The 23,222-nt window shown below is 62.4% G+C and overlaps 1 protein-coding gene across 6 annotated transcripts in view; it reads right to left on the bottom strand.

The window, feature by feature from the left end:
- Positions 1-23,222, bottom strand: part of SMARCA4 (SWI/SNF related, matrix associated, actin dependent regulator of chromatin, subfamily a, member 4) — an 86,669-nt gene that overhangs the window by 7,997 nt on the left and 55,450 nt on the right. For 4 of the 6 annotated variants that reach the window (XM_062179548.1, XM_062179545.1, XM_062179547.1 and 1 more), the window contains exons 18-29: positions 22,765-22,875; positions 19,033-19,275; positions 17,579-17,692; positions 16,965-17,072; positions 16,087-16,173; positions 15,522-15,568; positions 13,520-13,686; positions 11,398-11,561; positions 8,824-9,051; positions 8,463-8,561; positions 8,160-8,237; positions 7,331-7,549 (exon numbers count right to left, since the gene is read on the bottom strand). In XM_062179548.1, the coding sequence (XP_062035532.1) occupies positions 7,331-7,549; positions 8,160-8,237; positions 8,463-8,561; positions 8,824-9,051; positions 11,398-11,561; positions 13,520-13,686; positions 15,522-15,568; positions 16,087-16,173; positions 16,965-17,072; positions 17,579-17,692; positions 19,033-19,275; positions 22,765-22,875 (1,665 nt within the window). The remainder of the gene's footprint in view (positions 1-7,330; positions 7,550-8,159; positions 8,238-8,462; positions 8,562-8,823; positions 9,052-11,397; positions 11,562-13,519; positions 13,687-15,521; positions 15,569-16,086; positions 16,174-16,964; positions 17,073-17,578; positions 17,693-19,032; positions 19,276-22,764; positions 22,876-23,222) is intronic. The other 2 variants (XM_062179550.1, XM_062179549.1) reach the window with 1 other exon arrangement.

Here is a 23,222-nt window from a genome sequence, read left to right as displayed (position 1 = left end):
GTGGGAAGAAGCTCCTGGCTTCAGATTGGCACAGCTTTGGCTGTTGTGGCCGACGGGAGTGAACCAGCGGATGGAAGACACCTTTCTCTCTCTGCCTCTCCTTCCTTCCGTGCAACTCTGACTTTCAAAGAAAAATAAATTAAAAAAAAAAAAAAGGCCGGCGCCACGGCTCACTAGGCTAATCCTCTGCCTGCGGCGCTGGCACTCCGGTTCTAGTCCCGGTCGGGGCGCCGGATTCTGTCCTGGTTGCTCCTCTTCCAGTCCAGCTCTCTGCTGTGGCCCGGGAAGGCAGTGGAGGATGGCCCAAGTCCTTGGGCCCCGCACCCGCGTGGGAGACCAGGAGGAAGCACCTGGTTCCTGGCTTTGGATTGGCGCAGCGGCGCTGGCCATAGCAACCATCTGGGGGGTGAACCAACAGAAGGAAGACCTTTCTCTCTGTCTCTCTCTCTTTGTCTAACTCTGCCTGTCAAAAAAGGGGGGGCGGGAATTGGGGCTGGCGCTGTGGTACAGCAGGTTAACGCCCTGGCCTGAAGCGCCAGCAACCCATATGGGCACTGGTTTGAGACCTGGCTGCTCCACTTCCCATCCAGCTCCCTGCTGTGGCCTGGGAAAGCAGTGAAAGATGGCTCAAGTCCTTGGGCCCCTGCACCCAGTGGGAGACCTGGAAGAAGCTTCTGGCTCCTGGCTCCAGATCGGCACAGCTCTGGCTGTTGCAGCCAACTGGGGAGTGAACTGGTGGATGGAAGACCTCTCTCTCTCTCTCTCTCTGCCTCTCCTCTCCCTTTCAAGTAAAAAAAAAAAAAAAAAAAAAAATCTTAAAAAAAGGGCTTGAAAAAGTTCATGAAAAACCCATGTTCTCACTTCACGTGTCTGTGAGCTTACACAATACCCGCGGGGCTCAGGGAATCGGGTGCACTGGGTGCTGTACGTGCCTGCCACCCCGGCCCCGTCAGGCACACGCACGGGCGCCACTCGTCTCCCTGTCTGGGGCCGGGGGAGGCTGGGGAGGCGGTGTCCCTGGATCTGATGCCATCTCCGGCCATCCTCCGCCCTCGGCACTGAGGGGCAGGGCAGGAACAGGGACAGCTCTCATCCCTGCCCGTCTCACCCCTAAGCCAAAGGGAAGCCAAAGCCAGCCCGGGTTTTGAGGGAACTTGCAACCAGAGGAGAGAGGGAGGGGCCTGGATCCCAGGAACAGCCTGGTCTGTCTTATGTGAAAGAGCCACAGAGTGGTCTTCCAAACACTGGTTCACTCACCAAACAGCCAAGACGGCCGGCACTGAGCTGATCAGGAGCCAGGAGCTTTTCCCAGGTCTCCCATGAGTGCAGAGGCCCAAGCACTGCGGCCAGCCTCTGCTCTTCCAAACACTGGTTCACTCACCAAACAGCCAAGACGGCCGGCACTGAGCTGATCAGGAGCCAGGAGCTTTTCCCAGGTCTCCCATGAGTGCAGAGGCCCAAGCACTGCGGCCAGCCTCTGCTGCTTTCCCAGGTGCATGAGCAGAGAGCTGGATAAGAAGTGGAGCATCTGGGACTGGAACTGGCGCTCATATGGGATGCCGGCGCTGCAGGCCGGAGCTTTAACCCACTGCACCACAGCACCAGCCCTGGTTGGCCATTCGAGGGACAGCCCCGGTCAGGACGGTGACCCACACAGCAGGCCTTGCCACGGAGGCCAGGGCAGCAAACAGAGCCCGAGGGGCCCTCCCCCCACGGAAGGGAGCCTCTCATCAGACATGACAGCCACGGCCATGGTGGCCAGTGTCTGGGGCTAGCCCGGAGGGTTAGCGGGCTCTGAGGACAGGGCAGGAAATGCGTCCTGTCAGGGACGGGGCCGAGCTTAGCCGAGAGCTGACGGGACGGCAGGGAGGACGCACGGCGGGCAAGGGGGAGGAGGGGCCTTTCCTCCAGCAGCCTCGATGTGGCTTCTCTGGAAGCCGTCAGACAGGACCGGAGACGGGCGCCCAGCAAGTGTCCTTATGAAAGACACAGGGAGGTGGGGCCGTGGGTGCAGGCGAGGCTCCAGTGACGTGCCCACAAAACGGCGCCTGCAGCCACGAGATGTGGCTGTGGCTATGCAGTGGCCGCACCGCCCAGGCCCTGCGGAGGCTCACGATGGCGGCCTAGACACAGCAACACGGGCAGTCCAGCAGGGCCCGCGGCAGCACAGAGGCTTCTGGTGCACCTGACACCAGCGCGGCTGCCAGGCGGGGGCCCAAAGGGGGCCCAGCCTGAGAGACGGCTGTGTATTTCTATTACGTGTAAAAGTCAGTGCTCAGTGCTCAACAAACAGTGCGGGGCCACTGGGCGCTCCCACAGAGTGGGGTCAGAACCCCCATATACAATACTTAACTCAAAATGGTTTCCAGGGGCCTACTTGGTGGCACAGTGGGCTAAGCTGTCACCTGCAGTGCCGGCATCCCATAGGAGTGCTGGTCCCGGCTGCTGCACTCCTGATCCAGCTCCCTGCCAATGTGCCCCGGGAAGCAGTGGGAGATGCCCCAGTGCTTGGGACACTGCAGCCCTGTGGGAGACCCGGATGGAGCCCCTGGCTCAGCCCTGGCTGTCGCAGCTGTTGGGGGACGAATCAGCGGAGAGAAGGTCTCTGTCTCTGCCAATAACGCTTACCTCTAATCTGCCTTTCAAATAAATAAGCCTTAACAACTACAACAACACAACACATGGTTCCCAGACCTCAATGCAGCGCCCAAAGTATAAATCTCTCAGAAGAAAACCGAGGGTCGAGCTCCTGTCGTGACGCTGAGTTTGGCAAAGGTTTCTGACATGACACCAAGGCACACGCACAGAAGCAAACAGATCAACTGCACGAGGGCCCGCCGTGCTCCAGGGGACACCGTCAAAGGGAGAGAGGGGGCCGGCGCTCTGGTGCAGCAGGTACAGGTGCTGCTCTGATGCCAGCATCCCACGTGGGCGCTGGTTCGAATCTCTGCAGCTCCACTTCCCATCCAGCTCCCTGCTAATGGCCTGGGAGAAGCAGCAGAAAATGGCCCAAGTGCTTGGGTCCCCGCACCCAAGTGGGAGACCCAGATGAAGCTCCTGGCTTTGGCCTGGCCCAGCTCCAGCCATTGTAGCCACCTGGGGAGTGAACCAGCAGATGGAAGATCTGGCTGCCTCTCACTAACTCTGCCTTTCAAGTAAATAAAATAACCCTTAAATAAACTATTTCAGCTGAGCGTTCTGCCAAAGCGCCCGAGGGGCAGCAGTGACGGCCCAGGTGCTCGAGCCCCTACTCCCCACACGGGAGACACGGACACAGTTCTGGCTCCTGCGCCCATCTGGGGAGCGAACCAGTGGATGGAGCAGCTCCCCCTCTTTCTCGGTCATTTTGCCTTTCAAATCAATCAATCAATCAATCTTAGAAACACAAACCACCACCACAAGACACCACTGCACACCCCAAGGAAGGCTAGAGTCCAAAGGTGAGACCACGAGTCGGGAGGATGTACGGAAAGGAGACCTTCGTGACCACCGGTGGGAACGAGACGTGGTCAGCCACTCCCGAAAAGATTAACCCCAAGATGACCCTTTGTTCTAGCAAGTTCCCACGTAGGTATGCCTCCAAGAGACAACAAACACAGCAGGCATCTTCAGAAAGTACACGCAAAATGTACATTTAAGAAGACGTGCTCGGGGCTGGCGCCATGGTGCAGGGAGTGAAGCCACTGCCTACGCCGCGGGCCTCCCACACGAGCAGCAGTCGGCAAGTCCCGGCTGCTCCACTTCCGATCCAGCCTGGGCCCCCGCCACCCAAGTGGAGACCCAGATGAGCCTCCTGGCTCCTGGCTGGAGGCCGTCGGAGGAGTGAAACAGCAGATAGACTTCTCCCCCTCTCTGTACCTGCCTTTCGAATACACAAATATATCTTTAAAAAAATAAAAATTTAAAAAAGATGTGCAGAGCTCAACATATTTTTGCACCAAAAGAAACCTGTATTTTAATTTCATTTTGGATGAACTTTCTGAAGCCCTTCCTGTCCACACAACAGCTGGATACAGCATGCCCAGTCACCTGGACAGGTGCCAACGCCAGGCTGCCAGGCGGCACCCAGCCCCACGCAGGGCGACTGCTCTGCCTCCCGGCGTCCACACAGGCAAGCCACAGGGGTGGGGAGGCGAGTGCCTCCCGGGCCAGGAGGATGATGCACACCCCAGGGCGGGGGGGGGGGCTCCTTTCTGACCCAACACCGTCCTGCGGAGGCCGTGTGTGGCTACCAGTGCTCCAAGTGCCTGAATGTGACGCCTGCCTGGACGCCTGATTCCAGGTCCCTGCGAGGGCAGCCTCTGGGCACAGCGGGTGGCTCTCAAGCCCTCGGGTCCCTGCCACCCACACGGAGGACCTGGCTGGAGCTCCAGGCTCCCAGCGTCGGCCTGAGCCCTTGCTTTGCCGTTGTGGGTGTCAGACAATGAGCCACAGGCTGCAGCTGGCTTCCTCCTCTTTCTCTGTTTTTTTTTTTTTTTTTTTTTTTGACAAGCAGAGTTAGTGAGAGAGAAGAGACAGAGAGAAAGGTCTTCCTTCCGTTGGTTCACCCCCTAAATGGTCGCCATGGCCGGTGCGCTGAGCCAATCCGAAGCCAGGAGCCAGGTGCTTCTCCTGGTCTCCCATGCAGGTGCAGGGCCCAAGCACTTGGGCCATCCTCCACTGCCTTCCTGGGCCACAGCAGAGAGCTGGACTGGAAGAAGGGCAACCGGGACAGAACTGATGCCCCAACCGGGACTAGAACCCGGGGTGCCGGCGCCACAGGCCGAGGATTAGCCTCATGAGCCGCGGCGCCGGCCTCTGCCTTTTTTTTTAAGGTTGAATTCATGATCCAATAGGACCTATGACTTCTGCTTTTTTTTTTTTTTTTTTTTAAGATTTATCTATTTATGGGCCGGCGCTGTGGCGCAGCGGGTGAAAGCCCTGGCCCACAGTGCCAGCATCCCATATGGGTGCCGGTTCTAGTCCCGGCTGCTCCATTTCTGGTCCAGCTCCCTGCTATGTTCCTGGTAAAGCAGTGGACAATGGCCCAAGTCCTTGGGCCCCTGCACCCACGTGGGAGACCTGAAAGAAGCTCCTGGCTCCTGGCTTTGGATCAGCTGAGCTCTGGCCGTTGCAGCTATCTGAGGAGTGAACCAGCGGATGGAAGACCACCCCCCCCTTCTGTAACTCTTTCAAATAAATAAAATAAATCTTAAAAAAAAAAAGATTTATCTATTTATTTGAAAGGCAGAGTTAAAGAGAGACAGAGGTAGAGAGAGGGAGAGTGTCTGTCTTCCATCTGTGGGTTCACTCCCCAAATGGCTCTAATGGCTGGAGCTGCACTGATCTGAAGCCAGGAGCCAGGAGCTTCTTCCAGGTCTCCCACACAGGTGCAGGGGTCCAAGGACTTGGGCCATTGTCCACTGCTTTCCCAGGCCACAGCAGAGAGCTGAATCATTAGTGGAGCAGCCAGGACTAAAACTGGCCTCCTATGGGATGGTGGCACTGGCCCTTTTTCAGCCTCTTAATGGACGCTCCAGGGACTGGCATTGTGGTACAGAGGGTTAGGCTGCTGCCTGCAATGCCAGCATCCTCTGTGGATGCCAGTTCAAGTCCCGGCTGCCCCACTTCCCACCCAGCTCCCTGCTGATGTGCCCAGGATGGCAGCGGATGGCGGCTCAAGTACTTCGAGCCCCTGCCACACACGTAGGAGAAGAAGATGGAGTTCCCAGCCTCGGCTTTAGCCTGGCCCAGCCCCGGCCATTGTGGCCATTTGGGGAGTGAACACCAGCAGATGGAAAATCCGTCTCTAATTCTGCCTTTCAAATGAATAAATGAATCTTAATATAAAACTGATTGTGGTGCCCAATTCTAAACACTAAAAACCACTGAACTCTATACCTTAAACAGGAATTGCACGATAAGGAAGTCACACCCAACAAAACGGAGCACAGGACATCAGCGCATAGGCAGACGGCAAGTGGGAGAGGCACCCAGGGCCTCGAAGCAGGGGGCTGCACACCCGAGAGCTGACGGTCCTGCTGTCCTACAGCCCGGGGCTGGGCTCACCCGAGAGCTGATGGCCCTGCTGTGCTACAGGCCCGGGGACTGGGCTCACCGGAGAGCTGACGCCCTGCTGTGCTACAGGCCCGGGGCTGGGCTCACCAGAGAGCTGATGGCCCTGCTGTGCTACAGGCCTGGGGCTGGGCTCACCCAGAGCTGACACCCTGCTGTGCTACAGGCCCGGGGCTGGGCTCACCAGAGAGCTGACACCCTGCTGTGCTACAGCCCAAGAGCTGACGCCCTGCTGTGCTACAGGCCCGGGGCTGGGCTCACCAGAGAGCTGACGGCCCTGCTGTGCTACAGGCCCGGGGCTGGGCTCACCAGAGAGCTGACGGCCCTGCTGTGCTACAGCCCGGGGACTGGGCTCACCCGAGAGCTGACACCCTGCTGTGCTATGGGCCTGGGGCTGGGCTCGTGCCCTTGTCTCAAAGACTCCCTTCTTGGCCCTGGAGCATTCTGGGGGGCGGGGGAGAGGAGAGGCTAGATGTGCACCCCACATCTCACTTGCGGCCCTGGCGCACAGCACGGCGGGCGAGCTCTGGTCGGGAGCCCCGAGCAGGGCCGTGAGGCTTTCTACAGCCTTCCCAGCAGTGCTGCTTCGGGGCCAGGCTGTCAGGCAGGACTCTGCGGACAGCCCCCAAGGCGGGGAGGGGTCTGAGTGGTCGCTCAGTGCTGCTGCCTGGGAGGCCGAGTCAGGAGAGCCCACAGGCGCTGCCCACTGCCCAGCCACCTGCAGCTGCTGGGGCCCAAGGAGCTGCCGCCCGCAGAGGGCAAAACCTCGGTCAGCTGTGCCTGGACCTGGGCCTGAGCCTCGGCTCGCAGGGCCGCTGGCTCGGGCCTGAAGGAGCCTACACCCTTCTCCAGTCCCCTGGCCAGGGAGGAGCCCAGCTCGTGGAGTGCACCCCTCAGCTGGGGCTGCCGAGTTAGCACCCCCCGACCCCGAGGGCCCCGGATGCTATGCCGCTTGTTATCACCGCTTGTGGACTGACAGGTGCCCGGCCAGCCCCTTGCTGAGGTGGGCGGTACACTTCGGAGCCCGGGGCCAGGTGGACCCTGGCGCTGACTGTACCACAAGTCCCCACAGCAGGGGTCTTCCCACATTAGCAGGGAGGCAGAGGACCCGAGCATCGCTGGCCCACACCAGAGGCCTCAAAGGCCATCACGCAGCACGGCCAAGACCGGCGGAAGGAGCCTCTCAGGACTGGGGCCGAGGCAGCACCTGGCAGCCAGGCCCAGCTCTGTGCAGCCCGGCCAAGCGGCGCGGGCTGCAGCCCTTGGCAGCATGTACCTTGAGCCACTGCTTCTCAGTGAGGGAGTCGCTGTAGTCCACCTCCTTGCGGTGGCGCGAGCCGCGGCCAAACATCTTCTCCTCCTCCTCCTCGCAGGTCAGCCGCTCCACCTCGGCGTCGTCCTTGATGATCCAGGACGGCAGCTCGTCCTCCTCCATGAGCCGCGGCTTCCGCTTGGGGTTGCGGGCCTCCTCCCGCCTGCGGTCCAGGTCCATGCGCTGTGGAGCCGGTGGCAGGGCAGTCAGAGCGGCGTCAGCACGGGAGCCCTGGCCACGTGCCAGGCTGCGCTCACGGGGGCCACTTCCCTGCCCTTAAGGCCACGGCTGCCATGGCTAAGTGAAGCAGCAGCTCAGGTCTGGTGGTGGCTGGCCCGGCCTGATGGCTCCGACAGACCCTGGCTTGGGGCTCTGCCTTGGGCACAGACGCTGGGGGAGGTGGGAAGGCCGCAGGGGCAGGGCAGGACGGGTTGGGGATGGCACAAGGCCGCAGGGGCCGAGAGGCCTGCTCCAGCTGCGAGCCGTCGCCAGGGCCGAGGTGCTTCTGAGCCTAGGCCCCTCAGCCCTTGGCCGTGGGCGGGGCTAACCTGGAGCAGAGGCCCTGGGTGCTGCCAGCGAGTGGGCTCTGGGGGACGGGCACTTGGTGGAGCCGAGGGGCTCCATGAACACAGGAGAGCATGTGTCTCCCTGTCCCTGTGGCTCACGAGTCCAGACCCCAACGCGTGGGCCACCCCGCCAGCTGTCTTGGGTCTCCCCGGGTCGGGGGACACCAGCGGCGCCATCACTAGGCCTGCAGGCTGCGCCTCTGTCACCAGCCCCGCGGGGCGCTCACCATGAAGAGGTCGAACTCCTCCTCGTGCCGGGCGATCATCTGGTTGACCGTCTCGTCATCGGGCACCTCGTCTTCTTCCTACAAGACGGCAAACCTTTAGTCTGGGAGTGGAGGGGCCGGGCTGGGCGGCATCCGTGGGCGACGAGCTGGAGGTCCGAGTGCGGCTGCGGTGGATGGGGACCCACGCGGCAGCGAGGCTCACACGCACACGCACACGCACGCTCCGTGGGGTCAGGGCCCTTGCTGGCCTCTCCGCCGGCGAGCCGAGGATGGAATGGGCGTGGAGACTGAACTACCCCTCACCTTTAGAGGTGGCTCCTCCAAGTCGGGGTTGACGCCCGCTGGCGGAGGGGCAGTGTGGGCGAAGCTGGCACTGCCGCTGCCCGTGCTGCAGTGTCTGCTCTGTGGATAAATAGAGGACTTCAGTCTCCAGGGCTGCCAATCCGGCGTCTGTCACCAGCAGCTCAGAAAAAAACCACTTCAAAGAAAAAGCAAGTACGCATCCTCTTTCCGTTCAGCCCACACTCCCTTTACTCCAAAGGGATGCAAAAAAATAAAAAATAAAAAAATAAAAAAAAAATAAAAATGCAAAAAAGGTGGAAAAACGAAACTGCGAGCCGCTCACGCGTCCACACTCACGCGGGGAGGGGGGCGCGGGGCTCACCTCGTCCTGCTCCTCGTGCTCCAGGATGGCCTGCAGGAAGGCGCGGCGCTCGTGGCTCGAGGACTTCTGGTCGAACATGCCGGCCTGGATCACCTTCTGGTCCACGTTGAGCTTGTACTTGGCCGCGGCCAGGATCTTCTCCTCCACGCTATTCACCGTGCAGAGGCGCAGCACGCGCACCTCGTTCTGCTGCCCGATGCGGTGTGCCCGGTCCTGCGCTTGCAGGTCCTGCGGGAGCGGGCGCCCATCAGTCGGATGCACAGCGGGGCCTTCGCGCTCCGGGGGCCGCCCCAGCCTGGCCCAAGTCCCACCCTGAGCAGCGGCTGCGTGAGCTGGGGGCTCACAACTGAAGGCAGCGTGCCCGCCGTCCTGGGGGGCGAGAGGCCCCGAGTTCTTCCACAACTGTCACGTTCACCCTTCCCGGCACCTGCTGCCATTCCAGGGGACACCCCGAGTTGTGTCCTCAGCGTGGCCACGCACCAGGAGAGGGCACCACATACAGGACAAAGCAGTGCCACACAGCACCGTAGTGGGGCCTGGCTTGTGTGGGCCCTGCCACCTCCCTATTGTGCAAGCTGGCTCCAAGCCCAAGCTTGCTTGCTTGCTTGCTTGCTTGCTTTCTTTTTTTTTTTTTTATTATTTGACAGGCAGAGTTAGATAGTGAGAGAGACAGAGAGAGAGAGAAAGGTCCTCCTTCCGTTGGTTCACCCCCCAAATGGCCACTACGGCCGGCACACTGTGCTGATCTGAAGCCAGGAGCCAGGTGCCCCTTCCTGGTCTCCCATGCAGGCGCAGGGCCCAAGCACCTGGGCCATCCTCCACTGCCCTCCCAGGCGACAGCAGAGAGCTGGACAGGAAGAGGGGCAGCCAGGACAGAACCGACGCCCATATGGGGTGCCTGCGCAGGGGGAGGATTAACCAAGTGAGCCATGGCGCCGCCCCGCCCAAGCTTTCTGAGCCTCAGAACACAGTGCAGACTGAAGCCTCTCAGGCAGACCCTGCGCGGGTTACCCAAGTGAATGGTGGGCCAGCCCCCGCGGAGGGGCAGCTGTGACAGAGACTCCCTTCCATCACCATCTGAAGTTCAGTGAGCAGGCTCTCACACAGTCCCGCCTCTGGGCCAGGAGCTGCATGGGCAGGCTATGGACCGGGGCAGCCGCTGGTGGGGACGGGCATGACCCTGGCCTGCAGGGGCCTCTGTGCCCGACAGTGGTGGGGACAGGCTCCACAGGTCCATGCCTGCGGCAGGGGGGCACAGCCCAGTCCCCTGCTCGCAGGCACCCATCTGACCACGAGGAACTCACTGACGCCGGGCGGGAAGTGCACACTCTCGCCTGTCAGTGGGCGTGGCACAAACAACCAGGATGTGGAGACAATGCTGCAGGCACAGCAATGCCCTCCCCAGGGCTGGGCACTGAGAGCACTGGGCTCCAGCGAGGGACCCAGCCCCGGTGGTCACGCCAAGAAAGGGAACCAGAGCCAAGCAAAGGGCGTGAGTGGAGCCGGCCCTGACCGGCTGGGAGAGCCAGGCAATGGGTGTGAGCAGAGCTGGCCCTGACCGGCTGGGGAGAGCCAGGCAATGGGCGTGAGCGAAGCCGGCCCTGACCGGCTGGGAGAGCCCTGTGTGCCCCATCAGGGGCTGCCAGGGGCCAGGACATAAAGCGCTGGGATGCCGGGCGGCAGGCAAAGGCTTGGAGAGCGCAAGACGGCTGAGCAAAGCCAGCAGCACCCTTCTCTTCACGCTCCCATGTTGAGTAAAACGTGGTACAGTAGAATCCGGGGCAAGACGGCCCCTCCTTATAAACAGGCGGTGCTGGCTCTGCGGGCCCAAGGCCATGGACACAGTGAAGGAGACAAGCAGGCGGGGAGCACTCTCAGAGAGAGCTGACTTCCGCCTTAGCGTCTCAGAGTGAGCCCACTTCCGCCTTAGCGTCTCAGAGCGACCCCACTTCTGCCCTAGCGTCTCAGAGCGAGCCCACTTCAGCCTTAGTGTGTCAGAGCGAGCCCACTTCCACCTTAGCGTCTCAGAGCGACCCCACTTCCGGCTTAGTGACGCAGCCCCAGACTTTTTTTTTTTGACAGAGTGGACAGTGAGAGAGACAGAGAGAAAGGTCTTCTTTACCATTGGTTCACCCTCCAATGGCCGCAGCCAGCCGGCGCACCGCGCTGATCTGAAGCCGGGAGCCAGGGGCTTCTCCTGGTCTCCCATGAGGATGCAGGGCCCAAGGATTTGGGCCATCCTCCACTGCACTCCCGGGCCACAGCAGAGAGCTGGTCTGGAAGAGGGGCAACCGGGATAGAATCCGGTGCCCCAACCGGGACTAGAACCCGGGGTGCCGGCGCCGCAGGCAGAGGATTAGCCTAGTGAGCCATGGCGCCGACCTGCAGCCCCAGACATTTTTAGGATTACAAGGGCACACACCGCTTGCCTCTGAGGGAAAAGGTGGCTCTAGAGGACAGCAGCCGCCTTCAGGAAGTATGGGGCGGCTCTCACAGAGGACGTCCTGGGCGCCAGGGTGGCCCACAGGTGGCGACGTGGACATGGATGCTGTTCCCTGCCCCCGGCCCCCGCACCTGGTGGGGGTTCCAGTCGCTGTCGAAGATGATCACAGTGTCCGCCGACTGCAGGTTGAGCCCCAGGCCCCCGGCGCGGGTGCTGAGCAGGAAGATGAAGTACTCGGAGCCGGGCTCGTTGAAGGTCTTCAGCAGCATGCCCCGGTCCTCCGCCTTGGTGGTTCCTGCCGGCATAGGACGACAGCTCAGCAGGTAGGAGAGACACACAGCTCCGGCTACGCCCTCTCCGTGTGGGCCACCAGTGAGTGCCCACCTCCTTCCCCCAGGCCCTGGCTGATACCACGCGACACAGAGAACTAAAGGAAGGGCTGCAGCACAGGCCACAGGCCCGATACCTCCTGTGGCACCAGCTCAGGTGCCAACACCACTGTCCCCCAAGACACAGGAGGGCCCTGGGGCGGGTAGACAGTGACAGAGGACTGCACTGCAGGCCAGGGGCTGGCAGATTCCCCACATCAGAGAGAGACTTTTGAGCAGGGGTGGGAGCCTTTTAGTGCGAGGGCCATTTGCACACTTGGAACATCACTCGCGGGCCACACAAAATGATCAGCTGAAAAGTCAGCCCGCGTGGATGTACTGAATTTCAACTCCCGGCTGCGGTGGCCCCGGCAGGGCCAGACCGAACGATCTCACAGGCCGTAGAGCCAGGATCCCAGGAGCCTTATAGGGGACTCTTGTCCCAGGGCGAGGAGGGGCGGCTTCAGGCAGAGGAGCGGGAGGGGCTGCAATGCTGGGAGGAAGAGCAATCCCGTCCTGGCCTGCGGGCCCACCCTCCCCAGCCCCTCCACAATCGCCCCACAATCACCCAGCTCCCTCCACCTCCGCCGGCTCTTTGAACAGACCTTCAGTGCCTGTGGCCATGACCCCTGAGGCACTCCAGCTGCGGACTGAGCCCTCAGCCTCCGGGAGCAGAGTGCGGGAGAACACTGGGCCAGGAGGGGGTGCCTCGGTGAAGGGGGTGTGGTTTCAGCTTAAGGAGCAGGAGCCCCAGGAGGACAGACACGTGTTCTGTGCAGGTGGCCCTGCAGCAAGCCCCAGGAAGGGCTGAGAGCTGGGTGCACACATGGGGTACGCTCTTGGTGGGCGTCTGCAGAGGTGGGTGGCCAGCCCAGCCCAGCCCAGCCCATGAAATGATGCCGCTGCCCGCACAAGACACAGTACAATGAGCAGAGGGAGCTGCCGGGAGGTCTGGGCTTCCTTGGCCTTGCTGGTCCCCGCGGGTCCCAAGCTCCATCTTTGGGTCACCTCGCTTAACCCCTCTGGCTTACACAGGGCGGGGAATGTACTCCATGGCCTTCCTGACCGCCCAGGTGCCCAGTGGGCCCCTCACCAGGCCTCCTACCCAAGCTCCCGTGTGCTCAGGCCATAGGGCCAGAAAGACGCACTGATTTGTCCCGTGAGGGGACACGGCAAATGGGGCTGGGCGACAGCAGGTGCAGGGCCGACTCCAGCTCCCGGGCTGGCCTGAGGCAGGGCCATGGCCCCCCGGCTGCTGTAAAGACCACAGAGATGGGCAACATGGCTCACAGCCCCAGACCACAGCGGGGAAGAGGGCAGGGCGGCCTCTGCTGGGCTCCCTGAGCAGGTGCATGGAGGGCTGGGAAGGCAGCCCCAGGGCAAGGCCAAGATGGAGGATTGTGGGCGCCTGCTGCAGGTCGAGCTGCACTCGGGACACCTGCCTCCCACACCACAGTGCCAGAGTTCAAGTCCCAGCTCGGCTCCTGGGCCCGCTTCCCACTAACACACAACTGGGGAGAGCTGGACTGAGTTCCCAGCTTTGGCCTGGCCCAGACTCAGCTGTTATGGGCATCTGGGGAGCGAACCAGCGAGGACAGCTCCTAGGCTGTGTCTGCCTCTCAAAAAAGGGTGTGTATGTGTGTGTGTGGGGAAAGCCCCTCGCACATCACCTGCACACCTGGGCGCAGCTGTGCCGGAGCAAGTGCACGCCCACCCCCGGGTCTCAGTCCTGGGTGTAGGCATGCATCCACACCCACGGTGCGTGGGGCGCTGCCATGGGGACTGCCGGGCACGAGCGACTCAGGACACGCAGCCTGAGCCCGGCGCCAGGCCTGCAGCGCCCTGCCTGCTGCTGAGCCCGGTCCTGCCCAGCCCCGGGCCTCACCGTCGAGCCTGAGGTACTTGAAGCCACGGTAGGCGAAGTAGTCCTCCATGATGGTCATGAGGGACGTCATCTGGCAGAAGAGCAGCACTTTATGGCTGGTGGCGCGCAGCTTCGGGAGGATCCTGTCGAGCAGCTCGAACTTCCCCGAGGCACGGTACAGGTCCAGCCTGGTGCGCGGAGGGAGACACGGGTGAGCGACGGCCCCCAGCGCCCAGCAGCCTGTCTGCCCAAAGGGCACAGCGCAGCTTCCTCAGCCCATTTCAGAAATGTGGTCATCGGCCCAAATAAACAAGGTCAGGCCGCCGGGGGCCAAGGGCACACCACCAGGGTGACCACACCCGTAGCTTCCAACCTGACACCTCTAAGGACACCAGAGGTGCTGCCGGGAAGCAAGGCAGGACAGCAGCTGTCTACACTCCCAGGAAGCCGGGCCCAGTCTGCCTTGTCCTTGGAGCATCCCAGGAGCGAAGGTGCACACCTGGCGCGTGCCACAACTTGCCAGCCCGGGTACCCAGGGCCCTGAGCCCCTCAGTCACTGTGGCCCAGCAGCCCTGGCTCACAGATCCGGAAGCTGAGGCAGGCAGAGGGGCCAGGACCCAGAGTGGGAAGTGGGACCTTGTGATGCCCTGTGGTGCGGGGAACACGACCAGGGACAGCCCTGCGCCTTGTGAGGTGATGGTGGTCTTAGGCAGGACGTTTCGAGGGGCGGGCATCTGGAGCCACACCCACATGGGAGTGCCTGAGTCCGAGCCCAGGCCCTACTCCCGATCCCAGCTCCCCACGCACACCCACCCTGGGAGGCAGCAGCGATGGCTCAAGAAGCCGGGTCCCTGCCACCCACAAAGACCAGGATGGAGTTTCCGGGCTTTAGCCTGGCCAAGCCCCAGGTGTTGTGGGTGCTTGGAAAATAAACCAACAGATGGGAAATCTGGCTCTCTGCCTTTAAAAATAGATTTAAATAAAATTTTTGGGGGCCAGTGTTGTGGCACAGAGGGTTAAGCTACCACCTGCCAGGTTGGCATCCCTGTTGGGCACTGGTTCAAGTCCCGGCTGCTCCACTTGGGATCCAGCTCCCTGCTAACGTGCCTGGGAAAGCAGGGAAGATGGCCCAAGCGCTTGGGCCCCTGCACCCATGTGGGAGACCTGGATGGAGCTCCTGGCTCCTGGCTTCAGCTTGGCCCTGCCCCGGCCTTTGTGGATATTTGAGGAGGGAACCAGTGGATGGAAGGCATTTCTCTCTGTTTAACTCTTCCATTCAAATAAACATATCTCTTTTTTTGACAGAGTTAGAGAGAGAGAGAGAGAAAGGTCTTCCTTCCATTGGTTCACCCCCGAAATGGCCGCTACGGTCGGCACACAGCGCGCGATCCAAAGCCAGGAGCCAGGTGCTTCTCCTGGTCTCCCATGGGGTGCAGGGCCCAAGCACTTGGGCCATCCTCCACTGCCTTCCCGGGCCACAGCAGAGAGCTGGCCTGGAAGAGGAGCAACCGGGACAGAATCTAGCGCCACAACCGGGACTAGAACCCAGGGTGCCAGCGCCGCAGGCGGAGGATTAGCCTGTTGAGCCACGGCGCTGGCCCTAAATACATCTTTTTAAAAAATTATTTTAAGGAAGGCCGTTTTCAGTAACGCTGTCTCCACTGGTGAACTTGCAGAGACATGAGCCACATCCCATCCCCAGGGCTGACAGCAGTCTGAGGAAAACCCAGCCATGGGGGAACAGGTGCCTGTGGCAGCGCCAGCACCCAGGCTCAGAGCAGTGGAGAGGGCTGTCCGGGGTCACGGGGCTGGGAGGGGCGGAGCGGTGGAGCTGACTGCCCAGGGTCACGGGGCTGGGAGGGGCGGAGGCAGGGACCCGCCTCCAGGGACGGGCAGAGGGTTCCCTTCCATGGGTTCTTTAACTGAGATCAGGCACAGGCAACAGCCGTGCAGCCACACTAGCTGGAGGAAGACCCACCCCGGGGACATCTGCCCACGCCGCCCAGCGGGGGATGCCTCTCACCCTTGGACGATGCCGCCGGTGAACCCCAAGTGCTCGGAAAAGGACTCCTGCGACACAAGGAGAGACGGTCAGTGCCGGCGGGGCCCAGCCCTGCAGCCAAAACCCAGTGCCCTCACCCCGCCCTCTCGGCTCCGCCACGTGGCCTGAGGCGCAGGTGCCACGCACAGCCCTTCCTCGCGCCCCTCCATGAAGGACAGGAAGTCACACGCTCACCCTTGGCACCCAGGGGAGCACAGGGACAGGGCGTGCCCACAGCCTCCACAGTGGGCAGACACAGAACCCCAGGGCGGGCAGCGGGGGTCTGGAACGCCCCCAGGCGTGGCCGAGAAAGCGAGGCGTGTGCGTGCTTTTCAGAGACCAAGTTCACTGAGTTGTGCCGCCCACTCTTCATTACGGAGGGAGGCTGCTCTGAGCGCCCCACATGGCAAAGCCAGGCCGCCACGGCCAGGCCTGGGGGGCTCAGCTTCCACTGTGCACTTCCCAGTGCCCGTGGGTGCCAGGACGCCTGCCGAGGGACGCCCACGGGGCCGCGTGGCTCGGGCCCCCGCGCGGGAAGCCGCCTCACCTCGATGTGCTGGAACATGTACGGGTGGTTGCAGATCTTCCTCAGCTGCATGATGGTGTTCATCAGGGTCTTGGTGCCGCCTTTGCCCTGGGGGCAGAGCACAGGGTCGCAAGTGGGGTCCTGCCCCGGGGCAGGTGTGGGTGCAGGCGAGCATGGCCAGGGCAGGTGCAGGGCGGGAGAGGGGCCGTGGGGAAGCTCCCAGGGGAGGGCGGCTGTGGCACAGCCGTCAGAGCCAGGAAGGTCCCCTGGAGGGTGGTGGAGGCTGGGGGTGCCAGGGGACAGCAGTGAGACTGGAGAGGCACTGAGGTGGGTCACACGCTCTGTGACGCCGGCTCTCACCAGTCCCTGGTGGACTGCAGCCAGGTGAGCCGGATGCCAGAGAGGCAGGCGGTGGGGGGGACCCTGGGTAGCCCAGGACACTGGGTCACCTGTGGCTGCTGTGGCCTGGATAAGGGCCCACGTAAAACCTCTGTGGGAGGGGGTGCTGAGGCAGGGCCAAGGCTGTGGCACTGGGCACAGAGTGGAGGGGATGGTGCAACCCCTGGGAGGGCAATTTCGGTCTGGATGAGGGGAACTGAGATGAGCAGGGCCTGAAACCCCCAAAAGCAGGCCCAGAAGAAGACAGCCCACCTAGGCCACGCCCCCTGCAGCCTAACATCATTCACGAGGGTGGGGCGGGGCTGTGAATGTTGGGGCACCTCTTCCTCTAGCACATTCCAGCCCTGCTGGGTTACAACAGGGCCCCACACCACTGACTGAAGAGCCCCTGACACGGGCATTGCGCTGCTCTAACCACGGCCACCCGCGTGCCCTGGGGCCCAGGGCCAGGCTGCACCCCGCCCCTGAGGGCACGGAGAAGGGAGGGGTCTGGGGCCAACCTTCTTGTCCTTCTCGGAGCCGTCGGTCAGCAGCACGCCCTTGGCCTGCATGTGGCGGTAGAGCACGCGCTGCAGGGCAGACATGTCGCACTTGATGACGTACTCCACCTGCAGGGACAGCCGTTGCTCAGGGAGGCGCCCGCGGCCCGGGCCCAGCCCCCTCTGAGCTCCCAGCACCCCCAGGGCACGAGCTCAGGTTGGCGCACATGGGGTTGGTGGCAAGGAGGGAACCACCAGGGACGAGGGGAGACTTGGGCCCCGGGAGAGGCTCAGAGGCAGAGATACGCGGGGACGCTGGGCCAGAACGTGCGGGGCCACCTTCCAGGGGCCTCTCCACAGCTGGCTGGGCAACAACGGGCAAGGATGACCACAGGCGTGACTGTGCTGGGGCCTGCGAGCTGCCGGCCGCTGAGGGGACCGGGACACCAGAATCTAACCCCAAGGCCACTGCAGCCATGGCCTCTGGCCCTGCTTCCAAGTGAGGCTGAGGGCCACGCCACACACACCTGCCCGGGGCCTTACAGGCCCAGCGGGGGTAGTCCCACCCCCAGCTGGAACCACGTGGCCGGGGGCCAGGACCTGGACACGGACGCGGGGGCGCTCCCAATCCTCACCTTCTCAGGCAGCTGGGCCTCAACCTCCTTCTTGAGCCGCCGCAGCAGGAAGGGCCGCAGCACCTTGTGCAGGCGGCGGATGATCAGGATGGTCTCCTCCTCGTTCAGGTCCACCTGGAGCCCCGAGACAGAACCCAGCGTCACCGCCATGGCGGGCAGCCGGCCCAGCAGGGCGCAGCAACGGGGCGGCGGGGACCTGGGCCCCTCACAGCCCTATCCTCTCAGGGGGCTTGGCAGGGCCTTGCTCCGGGAAACAGCAAGCACCTGAAGGGCCTGGTGCCCTCCAAGGAATTCCACGGACACGGAATGTAAGGGCCCAGGGCGCCTGTAGCACATCCCGGCTGAAGCCGCCGGCACGGCAGCGCCACGAGCGCAAGCGGCTGTATTGTCCGCGGAGGGCCCCCCACCTGCAGCGCTAGGCCTGGCCGCCACTGAGTACAGGAAACCCTGCCGCCTGGCTCAGGGACTATTTTCTTAAGAAAGTTACATTTCGGGGCTGGTGTTGGGGCGTAGGCCACCTGCTGTGCCAGCTACCCGGCTGCTCCTCTTCTGATCCAGCTCTCTGCTATGGCCTAGGAAAGCAGCAGAAGGTGGCCCAAGTGCTTGGACCCCTGCACCCACATGGAGACCTGGAAGAGGCTCCTGGCGGCCATTTGGGGAGTGGGCCAGGGAATGGAAGATCATTGTCTCTCTGCCTCTGCCTCTCTGAAACTCTGCCTTTCAAATCAATCAATCAATCTTATGACCACAACAGCTAAGGCTGGGTCAGGCTGACGCCAGGAGCCTGAAACTCCATCCAAGTCTTGTAAGTGGGCGGCAGGGGCTCAAGGGCTTGAGCCACCCCTGCTGTCTCGCAGGCCCATTGGCAGGGAGTGGGATCAGAAGCAGAGCACCCAGCACTCTGATATGGGATGCTGGTGTCGGGGAAAAGAAGCCAAAGCAGCCCTGGCCCGACCCTTCGGCCTGTGGCTCCGCAGCCCTGTGCTGTCAGGCACGAACCGCCTGTGGCTCTAGAGGCAGGGACCCTGGGGCAGGGAACCAAGGGCTCCTGACTGCCCTTCCCAAGCAGGGGCTCTGCCGCGGGTGCCGGGGGTGTGGCACCGTGTCCTCGAGGTCTCCCTGCGCCACAGCCATCTAGGGAGCGCTCGCAGGGGGACAAAGCCCCCTCCGCAGCTCCGCCCACATCTTCATGGCGTGGCCCACGGCCTGACGGCACAAGGGGCTGCAGAGACAGCACTGGGTGGCTCGGGAGGGTCATCAACAAGGAGACCCGGCCCGACAGCTGCTCCGACAGGACCCCCACGGCCACCTGGGCACTCTTATGACGCAGATCCTCCGGCTCCTTAGCCGAGACCCTCGGGACCTCCTGCTGCCCTCCGGGGCGAGCCCATCACACACGGGAGCCTTCCCCCTTCCTCACCGCGCCCCCGTCGGACTGCACCCTGCCCGCCCACCTTCTCGCCCGTCATGGCGAAGGGCGCGTTGAACCACTGCTCGAAGGTGCTGCAGCTCTTGAAGATGGTGGGCAGCAGGAAGTTGAGCAGTGCCCAGAGCTCGGGCAGCTTGTTCTGCAGCGGCGTGCCGGTGAGCAGCAGCCGCCGCGGCGCCACGTAGTGCGTGTTGAGCACCTGAGTCAGCTTGCAGTGGTGGTTCTTCATGCGGTGGCCTTCGTCCACGATCATGTACTTCCAGCGGATCTGCGGGTCCAAGAGCAGTGGTCAGGGAGGGGCAGGCGCAGGGCAGCATCGGCCAGGGCAGCCCTGGGGAAGAGGGCTCGTTGGCGGAGAGTGCAGGCGCCACGTCACCCTGCCCCGGCCACCCCAGCCTGTACACAGCACGCGGATGGCAGACAGGCCAGGGACGCGCCCCAGCGCACAGAGCGAGATGGGGAAGCACTCGTTTTCCAAAATACCATGTGTGCTGGCACCCAGCAGCAGCGGGGGTGGTGACGGGCAACCTGCTGAGCAGTGAGTGGCCACGCGTCTGAAGCCGGTGGACATGCTCCCAGGCGGGATTCAGGGTGAACTCTGGGGGGTGGGGCCGCCCGTCAGAGCCTGCTGGGGGGCACTTAGCAGGCGCCCGGGGTGCCAGTCTACAGGGGAGCCTCGGTCTAAGTCTCCATGTGACAGGCACAGGGACACCATGAAGCCTAACGAGGAAGCAAACAGCAGGAGTGACCAGCGTGCCCACGAGCAGCAGCCGCCGCGGGGCCACGTAGTGCGTGCTGAGCACCTGCGTCAGCAGGCGGGCGCAGCAGCCGCCTCCCATGGGGCGGGTGTCTGTGTTCGCCGGAGCCCCGAGAGACAACCTGGGGTTCTGGGAGCCTCGCTGTGGGGTTTGGGTCGGGCGCGGCTTTACACCGAATCAGTACCGGGCTGGGGCAGAGCCCACACCCTGGCCACCAAGCTCCCTGGGCCCATTTCGTCCTCTATCAGCTCTAAGACGCCCAGGCAGCCCCCGACGTCATTGCCACTGCGTGCTGAGAGGCAGCGACGCATGCACACCTCCCCGACCTCCCCGACACAAAGGCACAAAGGCACTGGCCGTGCCCTCAACCTCTGCACAAACAGGAAGGGAGGTGTTTTTTGGTTCTTACTTTGAGAGGCACAGAGACCTTCCTCCCACTGGTTCACTCCCCAGATGCCTGCAACAGTGGGGGCTGCGCCAAGACAAAGCCGGGATCCAGAAACTCAACCCAGGTCTCCCACGTGGCTGGCAGGGAGCCAGCTACTCGGGTCATCCCTGGCTGCCACCCACAGTGCCCACTAGCATGAAGCTGGCATCTCGAGCAAGAGCCGGAAGTTGAACCCTGGTTCTCTTTAACCACCAGGCCAAACACTTGCTCCTGGAAAAGGAGTGTTGTGCAGGCACAGGGCCGTGAGATTTCTCTCTGCTAACAGACACTGGAGAACGCCCCCTCCAGCGGCTCAGGGCCCCAGGGCCCCAGCCCTCAGCCGACCCCCAATGCCGAATGCCACCCTCTGCTCTGAGGCAGGGGAGGTGCAGGCCTCGAGCCGAGGCTGGCTCTGGCCCGGCACCCCTGGGACGTCACAGGCAGGCACGGTGGTGGCAGGGCTATGTGGCCAGAAGCCCCAATAAGGAGGATGGCAAAAACATCTGGCCTCTCCCACCGCTGGTGCCGGGATAACCGGGCATCCACACGCAGCAGAAACAAACCCGACCGCCTCCCTGCAGACAAGCATCGACTCAAAGTGCATCAGGGACTTCGACCTGAGACCCGAGACTCCGGAAGTCCTGGAAGCAAGCAGGGGAAAAGCCTCAGGACCCGGGTCTGGCAAAGAGTGCTCTGGAAATGGCCCCAGAAGCACAGGCGACAAAATCTGAGGCTGACAAGTGGATCTCGTCAAACTAGAAAGCCGGGAAACAGTGTGGAGCGCAAGGACGGCCGACACCCCGGGAGACGACACGCGAGAGCCGTTCTCCTAGAAGGGCTCAGCTCCAGGACACGTGAGGAGCTCACACGAGTCAACCGCAAACACAAAACACAAACGGCGCGGTGGTGCTGTGGCGCGGAGGGTAAGCGGCGGCCGGCAGCACTGGCATCCCATGTAGGTGACAGTTCGAGTCCCGGCTGCTCTACTTCTGATCCAGCTCCCTCTCAATGCGCCTGGGGAAGCAGAAGACGGCCCTAGCCCCTGGGCCCCTGCACCCACGTGGGAGACCCAGAAGGAGCTGCTGGCGTCAGCCTGGCACAGCCCTGGGCACTGAGGCTACTTGAGGAGTGACCCAGCAGATGGAAGATCTCTGTCTCTCTCTCTGTAAGTCTGCCTTTCAAATACATAAATCTTTAAAAAGACAAAACAAACGGCCCCCAAGTATGTGATAAAATGCTTGCCACCACTCAACAGGAAAGTGCACGCCTGGGAACCACAGTGAGCTGGGACACGCCCCGAGACGGGTGGAGAAGGGTGGCTGCAGGGCAGCACAGAGGTTCCAGACAGTCAGAACGAGAGTGAGACGGCACCAGCACGGCCGCGCTGGGCAACAGAGCAAAGGCACCGGAGCCCGCGTTCACCACGCTCTCACGACAGCCAGGCAGAACCGACCGAGGCGTCCGTCACCAGCGAGACCGCGGTACACCATCAACACACACAGGACATTCAGCCATGGGAGAGGGCATCTTGCCGCCAGGCACAGCGAGACAGCACCACATGGGCTCAGGGGTGTGCGGCAGCTGGAGCCGACCTCCAAGAACAGAGCACCATGGGGTGACAAGTGCCGGGAGGGGTGCAGGCAGAGGGACAGAGCACAGGAGCTCACGGGTGCCAGGATGCACGTGGACCTCAGGACAACTGAGCGTCTTGCAACACAGCACGGTGACGCGAGGACAGGGAAGCCAGCGCCACGTTCCCAACCCTGGGAGCGCTCTGCGTCTGGGCTGATGGATTTGCCAGTGACCCTGACCTGACCATGAGACGTGGATGAGGGACCTTCAAAAACTTTCTGGGAAAAAAGTAATTAAAAGATATCAATTTTGGAGCAAAAATAATTTTTTGAAGCCCATACATGGATTTTTCATAACGTGTGTGTATGTGTGTTTTTCAAGATTTATTTATCTGAAAGGCAGAGTTATGGGGACAGGGGAAGACAGATCTTCCACCTGCTGGCTTATTCCCCAAATGGCTGCAAAGACCAGGGCAGGGCCCGGTCAAAGCCAGGGGCCTCGCACTCCACTTGGGTCTCACGTGAGTGGCAGGGCCCCACGTCCTTGGGTCACCTTCCGTCGGCCTCCCAGGGGATGAGCAGGGAGCTGGAGGAGAGGCTGGGCAGCTTAACCCACCGCGCCACAATGCGTGCGTTCATGAAGTTCGGGAAGACTGCTTGCAGTGTGGATTCCACATTATTTTTGCACCAAAACAGACTTATCTTGAATTCTACTTTTGAAGAGTTATCTAAAGAAATATGTTTACTTCAGAGGCACAGAGAGAGAGACAGAGACCTCCTGTCTACTGATTCAATCACCATGTGATGCCGGGAGCTCCAGCCAGGTCCCCCACGTGGAGGGCAGGGACCCCAGCACCTGAGCCGCGCAGGGAGCTGGGCCCGGAACCCAGGTGCAGCGTCACTGAAGCCCGTGCAGTGACCTCACCCACATGCGCTGCACGGCCACCCTGTGCACAGACCGCCTCCCCGCGGGCCCCGGGCTGTGCGCGAGCGCGCGCTACCTTGGCGAGGATGTGCTTGTCCTTGATGATGTACTCGTACGTCGTCAGCAGGACGTTGAACTTGCCGCTTCGGAGCTGGGGGACGAAAGCTCGCCTCGCCGCTGGAGAGCCCTGCCGGGAACAGGACGCACGTGCCTCAGCCTGAGCCCCCGGGCGGCCAGGGGACAGACAGGGGCACACGGGGCTCATCGCCCCAGAGGTGACGGGAACAGGGCCGGACAGGGCTGCATGGCGGTCCTGAACCAGGACAGCACCAACTGCAGGGAGGAGGAAGGGGCAGGGCCTGCAGCAGGGCCACCGCAGGCCGCAGGCCTGGGGCGATCAGCTGCCCTGTTTCTCTATCTCAAAGCCCCAAACTGGAGGCTGGGACCAACCCTTGATGCCCCACCGGGATCACTCTGGCCTCCTCCACAGGTCCCAATCACCAGCAAACGTGACTGTGCCTTCTCCAGGCTCAC

This window comes from Lepus europaeus, chromosome 20 (genome assembly GCF_033115175.1).
Source record: "Lepus europaeus isolate LE1 chromosome 20, mLepTim1.pri, whole genome shotgun sequence".
NCBI classification, from domain to species: Eukaryota; Metazoa; Chordata; class Mammalia; order Lagomorpha; family Leporidae; genus Lepus; species Lepus europaeus.
Note: the sequence above shows the minus strand (reverse complement) of the source record. Positions and strands in the feature narration are given on the sequence as shown.